Below are 15,366 nucleotides of genomic sequence, written 5' to 3'. Positions count from 1 at the left end.
ATTACTTCTCTCTATTTCTCTTAAATATGATTTTTATTTATCATATTTTAAAACAAGTATAATGATTTCGAGGTTTTGTAAAAACTTATACAAGAAAGAGAGAGGGAGGATATATTCAATTTTAGTCTTACGTTCTCGACAGAAGAGCTGGTCAATGTAGCTTTTGGAGGGTCCACGTTGGTTATCAGGAGGGATGATTATGGGAACAATAAAAAAATTATGGTTCCTTTGACAGGTTTAAATTTAGAAAAAGAAAAATTATTGATATGACTTAAAATTTAAGCGAAATGACAGAATTTTTTTTTCTCAAAACTAAAAAAGCTAATACAAAGGTGATTTAAAAGTAATTTCAGTTTTCTTAAGTAGCGTCAATTCAAAGAAATTAGGGAGAGAGAAGTATTTAGCTCAAAATACAAGGAGAAGAGGAGGGGATATTTTTCCTGGGAAATATTATGTAATCTTAAAATCTATATTAATTCATTATAATAGCAAAATAATTTGCAAATGTATTTTAATAAAACAAAACTGATAAAAAGTATTTCTCTTCGTTCATATTCACTAAAGATAGTGCTAGATTTAAAACTTTACTGACCTCTCTTAAAGGATCACTACAATTCCTTTTCTCAGACATTTGATTCACTGACTTCATATAATTCACTATTCCACGCTAGTTAAAGTATATTTAATTTGTGATTCTATGAATATTGACTTCTTAATTTGTATAGAACACTTTCAAGGCCATGAATTTTCTCCTATTGCCATAATTCTAAATCAACAATAGCAATATTTGAGTAAGGGTTTTCCCCAAGTTATTACATTGTTGACAAAAACATTCTTGGGTTTGCCTGATGACCTTGGGACTGAGGGACTACGTACTCCCTATTAAAGGCGTATAGCAGCATGGTAAATGGAAGCCCTTATACTAATTAGTGCTTAATTTTCCTTTTGTTTTTTCTTTTGTTTACTTCTCTTTATTTAGTTTATTGTTTTTTGCTGATACTTCTTTTTCATGTTTCAAATGTGTGTTCGTGTATATATTTATAGTTATGTATATTTTCGGATTCACATTTTTACTCATATTATCACGAGCAAATAAACGTTTAAATGGAGATTATTATCAACTAATATTCTTCAAAATTGATATTGAAAATATCAATTTTCATAAAATTTCTTCTTTAATAATGCTTAATATAATTTGAATATCTGATGAAGGTTGAAAAATCTTCTTTGCCTTCTAATTTCAAAAGAAACGTTGTAGAAGTCATAATTTTGTACTTAATTGGTTACGTCTCCTAAACTGTAATAATAATTTCATCCTTTGTCGCTAGTTTAATAAAATGGAGTAATGAAAAAAGAAAAAAAAACTTCAAAATTCCAAAAATCATCCCAATTATTCGCACATACGTTTATATTTCCATATCTGTCATATCTGTTATCCTTTTATAGATTTAAATAACCTTGAAATATTTTTGGCTACAGATCAAAAATGAAGAGACAGAAAAATGCATAGAGAAACCACCAGGCCGGCCAGGGGCTCCACAACCCGCAGGTAGACCTGAACTCAAAGCATGTAGTAGTAAGGACCTCTACCAACCTCAGCTATGGGTTTTTACGCCAGATGGCTTTATTATGACCGACGAATCTGTTTGCCTAGATCTTGTAAGTGGAGATAGAGCAGTTCATTCTTTGGCGTGTACAGGGACCATTCGCCAAAAGTGGAGATATGATAAAAAGGTGAGTAAATAATAAACTTCAAATCTGTATTGAGTTATCTGAAAAGCTCACACGAGAGAAAGAAAATGGTGTAGTAGAATGAAAATCAACTTATAATCTTATAATCAAAATATAAGTTTTCTTAATAGTCAGATCAATGTATAATATTATTTTTTACAAAAAGACAACGTAATGCTAAAACTGTTTCAGAGGCGACGCTATAGCATTGCCTAAACGCCATACTGCTACAATGTTTTAGTATAATTTATTTGTTCCCCCAGAGGCACTTAAATTGGAAGGGGTCATCGTATAAACTTCAGAAGGGGGTCATTCGACGGGAAATCGGAAGTTCTAGTGTCTTTTTAAGAGTGATTGAAGAGCAACTAGCCCCCACGCCCTTTTTCCCCAATCGTATCAAGTCAAAATATTGGTATAGCCATTTTGTTAAAAATAGTTCAAAAGTCAGATAACAAAAACTCTGGTGTCGACACAACCCCCAGTGCTCGAGGGCAGGCGTTGTAAGTTATGCCCTAGGGGCATATATAGTTCGTGTGGAAGGAATGCTCACATAAACTTTAAAGAGGGTTCATTTTATTGGAAACTGAAGGATCTAGCTGACTTTTTAAGAGGCAAAAGTGATCGGAATACAGCTTGCCCCCCCCCTTTCCACGCCTTTTCCCCAAATACATCAGATAAGCATTTGTAGATTGCTATTTTGTAGAAAAAGGTCAAAGGTCAGATGTAAAATACTCCAATCTCGACACAACCCCCCAGGGCCCGGGGGAAGGTGTTTCATGTTAGGCTCTGGGGGCATATATGGTTCTTATGGAAGGGATGTTCGTATAAATTTCAAAGAGGGCTCATTTGATTAAGAATCGAAAGTTTTAGTTCACTTTTTAAGAGTCAAAAGAGATCAGAGGGCAACTAGCTCCCCCCCCCACTCTCTTTTTTCCCAAATGCATTAGATAAAAATTTGGAGATAGTTATTTTGTTAAAAATAGTTCAAAGGTCAGATAACAAAAACTCCGGTTTCTACACAACCCCCCAGGGCCTGGGGCAGGCGTTTTAAGTTATGCCCTGGGGGTATATATGGTTCTTATGGAAAGGATGCTCATATAAACTTCAGTGAGGGCTCATTTGATTGGAAATTGAAAGTTCTAGTTCGAGTTTTAATAATCAAAAGAGACCCAATGGCAACCCTCCCCCCACCAAAATGGAATTTTTAGCCATTTTGTTAAAAATAGTCCAAAGCCTACTGACAAAATCCTATATTTGGATCTATTTCTCCCAACAGAAAAAAATCACCATCTTACGATCTTCTCCAAAAACTAAAAAAAAAGTGTTGAGTTTTGGCGTAGAAGAGCCGTAGTATAGCATTAAGTTTTAAGAAACTATGTAGGGCCAATTTTTAAAGTAAGGCTGTTACCTAAAAAAACAGATTTAAAGAGGGCTTTAGACAGAGGCGGCCAAAGAGCGAAGCACACGGTAAACTCAGTTCCAAAAGGTGCAATTGACTGCAGGACGATTCAATTTCGTGTAGCCATATGCAAATTAGAGAGCACATTCAAGCAGTTATACCATGGGCCGAGCTTTGATCTTAGTGATGATTTGATTTTTGTTTCAAAAGAGGGCCTGATAATAAATGTCGAGGCAAAAACTTTCCCATGAAGGCCCGAAATACGAACATCTTTTTGTCATGGTCCAGGTTGATTGATAGGTTGACAATAATCTAGACTAGAGACGGTTCATTTTGAAGCGTGTGCAAGACCAAAGTTTTTATAAAAAAAAGTGGGAAAAGATCCTAACGATTTTAAACGGTCTTTAACGGTTTTTATAGTATTAATTAAAAAAAAAACTTTCGGAAAAAGTAGTTTTCTAAAGAAAACTAAAAGCCATATTAAACTTAAGATCAGAAGAAATAGAAACTTACAATAACTCAAACTCAAAACGACAAGAATTATTTGTTGAAAGATCATCAATTCAAGATTTTATTTCTCTGTAATTTTATTTTCCTTTTCCTTTTTGTAATTTTATTTTTATTTTATTTTCCTTTTTAATACTGCAATAGCTGGAAAAAAATATTTGTAATATAAATCGTTTTCAGTGAAGCACCAATGGTGCAGTAGGCTTTAGACTTTTACATTTTTGGGATGGGTACAGTATCCAAACTCTTGTTTGTAATGAAGCTATATTTGTCTTGAACAGTCTTGAAAAGAACTAATTACTAAAGTAATATTAATTACTGAAAGCTCATCAGTTCAAAATTTTATTTTGCTGTAATTTTTATGTTTATTTTAATGTTGTGATAAGCATTTCATTTTCAATTTGGTATTTATATATTCATCATACTAAACAAGTTATACTTAGCAAAAACCGTCATATGGAAAAAAATAGGCTCAATAGTCCTGAAAACACCACTGGATGTTTTTGTTTTTTTCAGTGAGGCACTTGTTACTTCTAATCTTAGATATAATATTCGTCAAGTAATGTTGTTTGTGAAACTGATTTTTATCCATATGAGATTCACTACTTGAAAATACTTTCAGTTTTTCTTTCCTGTAATTGGGTTCCTTTTGGAAAGCTTTTGCGGATAGCTTATTCCGTGAAATTGAATCTCTTGGGAAACATGACAAAAACTGTAATTATCGCCGTTTCCTTTGATTAATCTCTTTCAAGAAGTTTCTTAAAACAACAACATTCTCTTCGAATATTTTTTAATCGTGTCATTCGAAATTATGAAACAATTTAGTCTTTATCTCTTTTCTGTTGATTGTCACAATTTATCTGAATTAGGAATGAGAAACTGGTGGAAAATATAGTCCCCGGAGAAGTACACATACTCATCAATCAAACAGTTAAAATATTTTTTAATCTTGTCATACCAAATTATGAAACAGATTGTTTTCAGTTTTTTCTTGATTGTCACAGTCTATCTCAATTAGGGATGAGAAATCGGGGGAAAAATTACTCCCCAGAAAATCACACAGATCCATCAATCAAACAGTTCAAACTTTTTCCTTCAAGTAAATTTTTTTTAGCAAACAATTATAAACAAGCTACAAAATAAATCTATTGAAAGTTCGTCTATTCGTTGGCAACGAAACAAAATATTTGTTTGAAAAACGCCTTTCACAACAACAGAATTTTATAAAGCTAAGTTAAGTAAACAAATTAGTTAAGAAATGAATATTTGAAGGACAGTTTAAAAGTAACAAATTAGGGTCCTGACCGAATTTATTGATAAATCCGGAATTCATCCATAGCATAGAGAAACAGAGAGTATAGAGAGTAAGTTAAGTATATAGAGAAACAGAGAGAGTATATACAGAGAGTTTAGTATTATAGAGGATATAGAGTTCTGAGAGTAGGGAGAAATGGAGAGCATGGAGAGTATGTCAGGCATGGAGAGAATAGAGAGTATGTAGAATATAGAGACAAATAGAGAGAGTACATTCAGAGAGTATAGTAGTATAGAGACTACAGTGAGTATATCCATAGCATAGAGAAACAGAGAGTATATCGATTATGGAGAGCATATAGAGTATAGAGAGCGCATAAGATACAGAGAAAAACAGAGAGTATACATGGGGATTATAGTAGTATAGAGAGTACAGAAGTGTACAGAGAGTATATTATATAGAGCATAGAGAGAATTAAAGAAAGAATATTTAGAAAGTATAGTGGTATAGAGAGTACATAGAACATAGGTAGAAATGGAGAGAGTATATATAAAGAATACGGAGAGTATATCCATAGCATAGAGAAACAGAGAGTATAAAGATTATATCTTGTAGAGAGAGAGAGAGAGAGTATATGTTATAGAGAAAAAAGGGTAGCATAGCGAGTACAGAGAGTCCGTTCTTAAGATAGAGAAACAGAGTTTTAAGAAATACAGTCATTAAACAATCCGTTCTTCTTATTTGCTTAAACTTCGTTTTACCGGATAAAAAATTTGACATAGTAACAATGCAACAACGACTAAAGAGCTGGAATTGTTTGGCTTACCTTTCTCACAAATACCTAAGGAGCAATATAATTAAGTCAAAATAATTTTATCATTGCCGTCATAAAAATATTTTTTTAATATTTTTTTAATTTTCCCTTTAAAACCTTTTTTTCTTTTAGCGCACGAATTGAACTTTCTTCTTCTTTCTTATAAGGTCTAGACTAGTTTTGTTCCAAAAAATATAATTTATAATTTGACTGAATCATACGTTCTTCCATGTCCCCATCTATTTATCCAAAATTTGTGATATAGATGTCAGAATATTAACTTATTCAGAACTTACTCGCCTATTTCTCTAGCTTTAACTGTAATTAATGGATACACAAATGAAAGGGCTGGACAAAATCTGAATTATATAGATTTTTTTCATAACTTTTTTTCATTCAAAGATTTTTTTTCATAGATCTGTATTATTTGTAATCAGAAAAAAGTGATGAAACAACTATTGTTTCTAGCGACTATCCATGGCTTCAGGATAAAGGAAAAAATAATTTACTATTCTCTGAGAGAATTATAATATTATAATCGATTTTCAGTCACCAGAACTTATTTTTGTTTTGATTATAAAGAGGACATTATACAATCATGTTTTAAGGTCAAATCATAGGAAGGAGGCGGTGGATCCCTAGCTGGGAAAATTCCAGTTCTAAAAAGAATAAGTAGAAGGATAAAAGAACAAAAATCAGGTTTTCTGTGGAATATTTCAAAAATTGACATTATACGCTCTTCTTAGCCGACCATAAAACATATCCTACTCTTTTCTTATTGTTTTGTTTTATCGATTTCTTTCATTGCTATTTTTTTGCTTTTAATTGGTGTTGTTGATTTTTCAGTTGATCTAAACATCTGTATAAAAATTTATTTTTTAATGTTCAACGTTGAAGCTTTTAATTTTTTTAATATATTGTTAACCCAAGTAGTATTACTACGTATAATATCTTATATGACATTGCCTTTTCATTTATTCTTGGAATAAATGAAAATATTAAAACGGGTCAAATTTTTTATTGAGTCAGTGAAATTAAAAAAAAAACTTTTTAGAACAGTTTTTGGTGACATTGCTAAATGTAAAAAAAAAGAAAATGCTGTAGAAAATCAGTGAAAAATAAGCTAATACATCTTAAGCAATATGGCTTAATATGGCTTTAGCTTTAAACAGCTTAATACAGCTAAAAAATACAGCTTAAGCCGGTGTAGCTCCTCCTTAGACGGTGTATTTGCCTTTGTTAATAAAAATAACTGTTAGTGCTTAAGTTTCTAAAGATGAAAGTGCTTTTCACAATCTTACGAATTAATTTTGTTTATTTGTTCTCACGACCGTGGCACCACTGACGAGAATCTGGTGCATCTATAAGAACTTCAAAGTCTCCCCCTCCCCCCCCCCCCCAAAAAAAAAAATATGAAAGTTGTTTTTAGCCATGATCGGACTTAAGATTCGATCAGGGGACAAAAAAAACTATATTTTAATATCATTTGGTCTTTAAGGCAAATGATATCTACTGGAATCGTAGAGAAGTGTCTTAAAGTAATGTAAAGCGAATAACCAAACCTGTAACCAAAATTTACTCTATGCAAAGTTTTGAAATAGAGACTCAATGCAAATTAGGCTAGACAACCGCCATCAAAGTGAAATTTTGGAACCAAAAATTCAATGAAAGTCATTCTAAGCTAAACCCTCATGGCTAGCAATATATATTAGCTGTTCCCTAGTATAGTTGTTACTATCTACCCTAGCATATACCGTAGAGCCAAAAACGTTACTCTAGTGACTAGAGTAACACCAAAAACCAGTGTTGCATTTGATTTTCTGATTGAATGTAATCGACATTGAGTTGTCTTTAAGGAATTATGACAACCTTGGGCGAAGGAATCAGTATTTGAAAATATACTGAGATTTCTGACAAGAATCAAGACTACTGCTTGTGAGAAACGTGATGTTGACAAATATTAAGTATGTCTGCAGAAAGCTGTTGCAGAAGTATAAGATTCAAAAATGCTATTGCATTTCCTTCCCTCCCGAACGGGGTGGGAGGATGTCATAAGGAAAGATTTAAGGGAAAGGGAAACTTTTTTTTGGGGGGGGGGGGTAAAGAGGAAGGTTTTGAATAGATTGCGATGGAGGAGGAGCGTGCGTAGCTTTTTTGGCCTCTGGTGGTTTGGTGATACAGTGAGTTGTTAGTAATAGTTGTATTGCATTTCTGCAAGCATGTAAAAATGCAGTGTAAAAAGAAATCAAGCTGTAAAAAAATACGACAGAGTTGTAAACCGAATGAAAAAGCAAAAGAATTGCATCAGGAATCTCAAGAGTATCCTCTTTACAATCCAAAATTACCATCAAGTCAACTCCATGTGATTTGTACATTTGAAAAAGCGCTAGGCATTATGAATCATCATCAATAGGAGGATGTGCAATTTCTTTAAAATTTATGATAGATTTTGTTTTTATATCGGGGGTATAAGGAAACAACCTGGAAGTGGGACAATTGATATGTTAGATCAGTGAAACTATACAGATTCATAAAATTCAAACTTGACATGTAACATAGTTTAATAGTTTTTCTTTGTTTATTTTAGTTTTTCTTATTTTTCCAATACACTTTTGGTTCATGTTTTAATTTTCGTTTTTTGCCTATATCCTTGGTAAAAATTGAAAATGTTGTATAGAAGAAAAAACATTATTTCGTAAAGAAAAAAAATGATTTTGTCATCTGTAGCCAGCGTAGTCTTAGAAATTTTTTATATTCTTGGTCTTATCAAAAACGTTAGCTATTCTTGATATGTTTTTATGCTTAAACCTTGTCGCTTTTTTTCCTTTTTAATGAGAGCAGACATTTATGTGCTTCTTCACTCTACTGCTCGGCGTAGGGAACCTGTGTCCCGCATCTCTCATAGCTTTACCTCTACGGTATCTGTAAACTGGTGTTTCTTAGCATTCGTTCCACAGCTTTTCCTCTTATTGGTTGTCTGATAACCTTTCTTTTAAGCATTTCATCAACGTAAAATCTTGATAAATGTAGGCATGGGCCAGCGCAAACACGTCTAGGACATCTAATTGAAAAGTTCTTATATTGTACAAACTGGATGTGATAAGTGTTAGAATAATCGATGCTTACTTTAGTAGATTGCATTTTCGTAGAGATGGCACCATTATCGTTCGATTTATATTGGTTTTTTGATCTTTTTACAGCGTTGACAGAATTTGTGCAGTGGCAATATAGTGACAATGTGTGCAATATTCGACCCTGAAAGTAAATTTAGGTGTATTTTTTTTAGGAGGAACCTTTGAGTCTTTGGTACTTGTTGATTATTTAGAACACACTCAAGAATTTGATCTGAATGTAAGATCTGAGAAAACCGGTTTCATAGCCCTAAGGACAAGTGACGGGTGACAGAATGCATTGGGTTTATATAATTTGGGTTATATATTTGCACATTAGGGGGGAGGGGGAGGATAAAGTGTAGCGGATCTGCATGCAAAATGTGTTAGCTGCAATTATTCTGCATATTATGAAGTAAGAATAGTTTTCTAACTTCACGCTGTCCAAATACTTTACCCCAGCCCTAATGTGCAAATATATATCCCAAATTAAAAAGGTTCAATGCATTCTGTCATGAGTCTTTGTGGCTATGAAACCGGTTTTTACAAATCTATATATCAAAATTGTTGAATGTCTTTTGAATAATTAACAAGTACCAAGTCTTTTATTAGCCAATCCACTCCTTAGGTATTGTTAGTCCATGTGACTCACATGAAACATAACTACCAATTGATGTATTTAGGGTTAACTCAGATCTTGCTTTTTTTATAGGATAAACTGTTTGAGCATCTCGAAAGTAAGCTTTGTTTATCTTTCGTGGCAAAGGTTCAACCAATAGCTCTGGTGGCAGTCCCTTGCAACCCTTTTAGCTCTCAACAAAAATGGGAGCTAATTGACGTGCCTTGGAGATGATCTCCTACTTCTTCTTTATCCCATTTGCTTTCTCTGGTAAGAATGAAGTTCTTTTTCTCTATAAAATCAAATGGATTTAAAAGGAACAGCACAACTTTTAAATCTATGATTTGAAGACTCCCAACCTGTTAGATTTAAATGTTCTAAAAAAATTTTCATAATTAAAATGTCTGTTTTAAAGATCGCAATAAAAAAAAATTAATAGAAAACTCCATGCTATCAATTCTAATTAAATTCCTAAAATAGGATAAATGTTAATTAGCTGTTTCAACCCCCTCCCGTCCCCTTGACTATATGCATATGACACTTTTTGACGTGATGCTTCGGGAATTATTTTGAGTATGGTCCTACATAATTGAATATTGAATATTTGAATTCCTTAGGCATCAAATATATCCTCGAGACTCCGCTTTTACCAAAATTGTCATTGGAAGATAAAATACAAATTAGAAACTATAAAATTGTATCTTTAAATTATTTTAAGATAACTTGTAATTTGCAGCTTAGGGCTTTCTAATTCTATAAAAGGCATCAAATCTACAAGAATTTCTGTGTGAAATTATCCCAAGATAAATTTTATTTTCAAGCGTTTTTAATAGTTGCAATAAAATAATTAAACTAATTAAATATAAGCAATCAATACCGAAAGGGAAAAGTGTTTGTTACCAAACATTAAACGCTTATAGTTATACCTGCAAAAAGGGGAGTGGACCCCTCAAATTGATTTTTAATCACCTTAAATCGGTATAATGTATAAGAAATAAGATATTATAATTATAAGAATTCGTTTCAAGACTCAGGTCTCCTAAGTAAACTGAGGCTGTTTAAGAAATACATTTGTGATATTGTGATAAGTTGAGACGAATAGGATGCATATAATATTTTTCTCAAAATGTGAAGGAATGTTTATTTTGAAATTTTTTCAATATCCGAAAAGCTATCTAGTAAAGTCTTTATTGTAGGGACTGTTTAAAAAGTCTTTCATTTTGAAATTTTTTCCATCCTATAAGGAAAGCTGATGGAAATCCTATGCGCCATCATTAATACTTTTATTGATACATTTTATTAATATAAATTTTTATTAATACATATACTGCCATCATTAATGTTTAAATTATTCTGATTCTGAAAGTTAATGATTAGCCTTTTTATAATATTATTATCATATGCATTTAATGCATGTGACAGAGATTTTGGGAGGAAAGGGGCTTGTGAAAAACGGGACTGAAGCAAGCTGAAGTCTAATGGATTTTTTTTTACTTGTTTCTAGTCTTGAAGTTGCTTTCCTTTTTTGTTTTAAATAAATATAACTGCAAATAAAAAATGAGAAAAAAGGCGACTGACCCGTCTCATGGGAAAATGAGTTCCTTCCGAGGCTTGTGAATATGATGAATCTTAGGGTGACTTCGTCACCGTTTCTGATTCAAATGGAAAGGAATGTCTTAGTCATGATTGATAGACAGTCAAATCTTAAATTTCAAATTTAGTCTACAAATTTATTCAAAATCTTTTCCCATTTTAGTCCCTGTTGGTCCCTTTTTTAACCCTAAAGTCCCTGGATATGTCGTCGAGTCCCTTTTCGAATGAGCAGGAATCATTCTGAGTCCTGTTATATTTGAAAAATAGTTTTATTTCTGATCATTATTCAATTCATACCGGAAATCCTCCCTCTGTAGAAAATTTTTCCCCTTTGCAGAAAATTATAGGTTAAGCTAGAGCAGTAAAGCAACCGTGGATAAAACAACTATATATCTTGTATATCTTAGGAAAATTAGGATTCAAGAAAACTTTTGATGAAAATATTGGCGGTATTATTCTTGAAAAGCCAGGTGTGTAGGTACTTGGTGGTTTCTCGAAATATGAGGATTTGAGACTGAAGTCCTCGCAACTATAGGGATTGAATCTTAGAAAATTGTCCCTTGAGAGCCTTGTAAACATCCAAGACTATAAATGTTTGCTCAATTATAAAAATTGACATTTTAAGAAAAAACAATCTGTTCGAACGATTCCATTTGAAAATTCCTCCTTAGTACACTTTCTTGAATTTCTCCTTAGCATAGTTGATTTTTTTTATTTCTGATCATTATTCAAATCATGCCGGAAATCCTCCCTCTGTAGATATTTTTTTCGGGAATTCCTGTGGAGAATTCCGACATGGAGAATTTCTCCCACTGAAAACTCCCACCAGGGGAAAATCCTCCAGAAAATTCCGACCCTGTTGAAAATGTCCCCCCGGAAAATCTCCCCATATAAATTGAATCGGCAAATAGAAAGTAAAACAAATGAAAAGAATTTCGTATTGGAATTATGGCAACTTCTCCCAGTGTAGAATTTCTCCTGGGAAGTTCACCCCCAGAAATTTCCTTCCCCACTATAAATTCTCCCCTTGGAAAATCCCCCCCCAAAATGTCTGTATACCTACCAATAACAAACACTGAATTTAAATTGATTTTAAAATATTTTCCACAAAAGATGTTTTTCAAAGAATGCAAAGACTCACATTAAACCAAACACAATCAGAAACAAAGTTAAATAATTTTTCAGTTGTAAAACTACAATAAATAACTATTGATAAATAAATACAACCAATACGAACCGAAATTATAAACGAGTCAAATTCAAAATGAGCAGAAACTAAGAGGAGTGGGGCTGACACCCTCTTTGTCTTCTAAAGAGCAGACTATAATTTGCCCTATACTGCAAACAATCCTTTTTCAAGCAATGTGTTTTTTTACATAATATCGAAGAAAAAAAAAAAAACACCAGCATAACCAAAATTACTAAAATGAAAAGCTAATGAAAACAGATTGACAGTTTAATATATATGCTGGTATTCATTCCTGAGAGTTTTGATAATTTTGATGTATTAAACTTAAAAAAAGGAAAACATTAAATATATTATTTGTTTACAGTAAAGTGAATATTTTTATTAGTCCAACATACGCCTTGTCATGCCCTGAAAGTTTCAGCCTAATACTCTAAGCCGTTTCTTAGATACAGCTGATTCACACATTGTGTTTCAGTTGAATTCAACATCCCCTTCAGCATTTAAAAAAAAAATTCTCATAGCCTTAACAGTAAGTATGAACAGTAGAAGTAATAGAAATAGTATTTTGCTTAAAGTACCTTTTGGTTGCTTCAACATTCCCCTCAACATGCACTAAAAGTTTCAGCTTAAACTTTAAGCCTTTCCTGGTATATAGCAAATTATCTTCCACTGCGACTTTATGTACTAATATAATCAACTTTTTTTTTAGTATGATTCAAAGATTATAAAAACAGTAAGTGTGAAAACCGGTTCGAGTGTAAAAAAAAATTTACAGATATAATGTGACTTTGGCGTTTTGCTTCGTTTACAGAAAATGTTTGAAAAGGTAGTGCATATTAGGGCCCAACCGATATGGATTTTCGTGGTCCGATACCGATGCGATACCAATTTAATTTGCCGATAAATTTTTCTCCGCAAAAAAAATTACCTAAAATTTAAACCCCATATTCTTGGCCCATATTCATATTCACATGTTCCTCCCTGGTCTAATTCTCACCTAAAAACCATTGCCCTGTCCTTTTCCAGGAAAAGAAATTTATTTATGACATCAAGCTTAGTTTTTTTTTTTTTTTTTTTTTTTTTTTTTTTTTTTTTTTTTTTTTTTTTTTTTTTTTTTTTTTTTTTTTTTATCAGCAGTCGTCAGCTTTAAAAAACGCCAGGTGTATAAGCATGGATTTAGTTCCATATTCACCATCTTGGCGTATACGCTAAAATAAACGATCGTTTATGTTGCTGTTTGTCTATTATAATGAAAAAAGTTTTTTTTTAACTCCAAGTAAGGAGCGATATTAAGACTCAAAACGAACAGAAATTAGTCCGTTTGTGAAAGGGGCTGTCCCTCCGCAACGCCTCGCTCTTTACGCTAAAGTTTAACTCTGTCACAAGTGCACTTTTTAAAACTATACAAAAAAAAACTTTTTTTTAGCGTAAAGAGCAAGGTATTGTACTCCCTTATAAACGTAATATTTTATGTTCGTTTTAAGTATTAATGCTGCTCATTACTTCCAGGAGAAAAAAAACAATAATTTAGTTTCTCATTTTTTTAAATAATGCTAGAAAATCTTAGCCCCCTTCATGGAAATTCTCTTCCCTCATGATTAATTCCTCCCCGGAAAGATCCTACCACTTAACCCCCTCCCACCCCAACGTGAAAAAGGTCCCCTGAAAATGTCTGTACACTTCATAATTACCATTACTATATGTAAACAATGGTAAAAATTTGTAACTTGCAACCCCCCCCCCCCAGGGACTGTTGGGGATTAAGTCTTCCTCAAAGACATAGTTATTAGGTTTTTGACTAAGCTGAACAGAATGGTTATCTCAAACTCGCTTTGGAGGGGCCCGTGGTGCCCTCCAATTTTTTTGTTAAAAAGGGAACTAGAACTTTTAATTTCCGTTAGAATGAGCCCTCTCGCAACATTCTAGGACCACTGGATAGATAGGATCACCCCTGGAAAACAAAAACAAAAAACAAACAGACATCCGTGATCTGGCTTCTGGCAAAGAATACAAAATTCCACATTTTTGGTGATAGGAGCTTGAAACTTTAACAGTAGGGTTCTCTGATACGCTGAATCTGATGGTGTGATTTTCGTTAAGATTCCATGACTTTTAGGGGGTGTTTCCCCTATCTCCTAAAATAAGACAAATTTTCTCAGGCTCGTAACTTTTGATGGGAAGGATTAAACTTGTTGAAACTTATATATTTAAATCAGCATTAAAATATAATTCTTTTGATGTAACTATTGGTATCAAAATTCTGTTTTTTAGAGTTTCGGTTACTATTTATATGAGGGGCTCACCCCCTCGTCAGTACCTCGCTCTTTACATTAAAGATTAAATTTTGTCCTAATTCATTAAGAATGACCCCTGAATCACAAAAGCCGTAGGATAAATTATTGAAATCACTAAAAATACTTTAGCGTAAAGAACGAGGTATTAGGAGGAGGTAAGCCCCTCATATGCGTAATAATTTCGGTTCGTTTTAAGTTTTAATGTCGCTCCTTACTTCCAGTTGAAAAAAACTTTTCATATTTATTTTGCATTTTTTTTAATAATGCTAGAAAATCATGCGCTCCCTTCATGGAGATTTTCTTCCCCCATGAAAAATTCCTCGAAGGAAAGTTCCCCCAACATATCCCCCTCTTGTCAACCCCTCCCCCAACCAAAACATCCCCCTGAAAACGTCTGTACACTTCCCAATAACCATTACTATATGTAAGCACTGGTCAAAGTTTGTAACTTGTAGCCCCTCCCACAGGGACTGTGGGGGAGTAAGTCGTCCCCAAAGACATAATTATAAGGTTTTTCGACTACGTTGAATAAAATGACTATCTCAGAATTTTGATCCGTTGACTTTGGGAAAATAATTAGCGTGGGATGGGGCCTAGGTGCCCTCCAATTTTTTGGTTACTTAAAAAAGGCGCTAGAACTTTTCATTTCCATTAGAATGAGCCATCTCGCAAGATTCTAGGACCACTGGGTCGATACGATCATCCCTGGAAAAAAAACAACAACAAAAAAATAAACAAACAAACAAATAAACACGCATCCGTGATCTGCCTTCTGGCAAAAAATACAAAATTCCACATTTTTGTAGATAGGAGCTTGAAACTTCTACAGTAGGGTTCTCTGATACGCTGAATCTG

General features: G+C 33.1%; 2 protein-coding genes across 7 annotated transcripts in view; one reads left to right on the top strand and one right to left on the bottom strand.

Moving 5' to 3' along the window:
• Nucleotides 1-689, bottom strand: part of LOC136026548 (cuticle protein CP14.6-like) — a 41,012-nt gene extending 40,323 nt beyond the window's left edge. The window contains exon 1 of the mRNA XM_065703237.1: nucleotides 593-689. Coding sequence (XP_065559309.1) covers nucleotides 593-649 — 57 coding nt within the window. The 5' untranslated portion in view covers nucleotides 650-689. The remainder of the gene's footprint in view (nucleotides 1-592) is intronic.
• LOC136026521 (polypeptide N-acetylgalactosaminyltransferase 3-like) overlaps nucleotides 1-15,366 on the top strand; it is a 181,954-nt gene that overhangs the window by 117,963 nt on the left and 48,625 nt on the right. For 3 of the 6 annotated variants that reach the window (XR_010617328.1, XR_010617329.1, XM_065703175.1), the window contains exons 11-12: nucleotides 1,480-1,734; nucleotides 9,529-9,705. Coding sequence is in view for 2 of the 6 variants with exons in the window: in XM_065703175.1 (XP_065559247.1) it covers nucleotides 1,480-1,734; nucleotides 9,529-9,669 (396 nt within the window). In the remaining 4 variants the exon portion in view is untranslated. Of the gene's footprint in view, nucleotides 1-1,446; nucleotides 1,735-9,528; nucleotides 9,706-15,366 lie in introns of those variants that run through there. The other 3 variants (XM_065703225.1, XM_065703208.1, XM_065703216.1) reach the window with 3 other exon arrangements.

This window comes from Artemia franciscana, chromosome 1 (genome assembly GCF_032884065.1).
Source record: "Artemia franciscana chromosome 1, ASM3288406v1, whole genome shotgun sequence".
Classification (NCBI taxonomy): domain Eukaryota; kingdom Metazoa; phylum Arthropoda; class Branchiopoda; order Anostraca; family Artemiidae; genus Artemia; species Artemia franciscana.
Note: the sequence above shows the minus strand (reverse complement) of the source record. Positions and strands in the feature narration are given on the sequence as shown.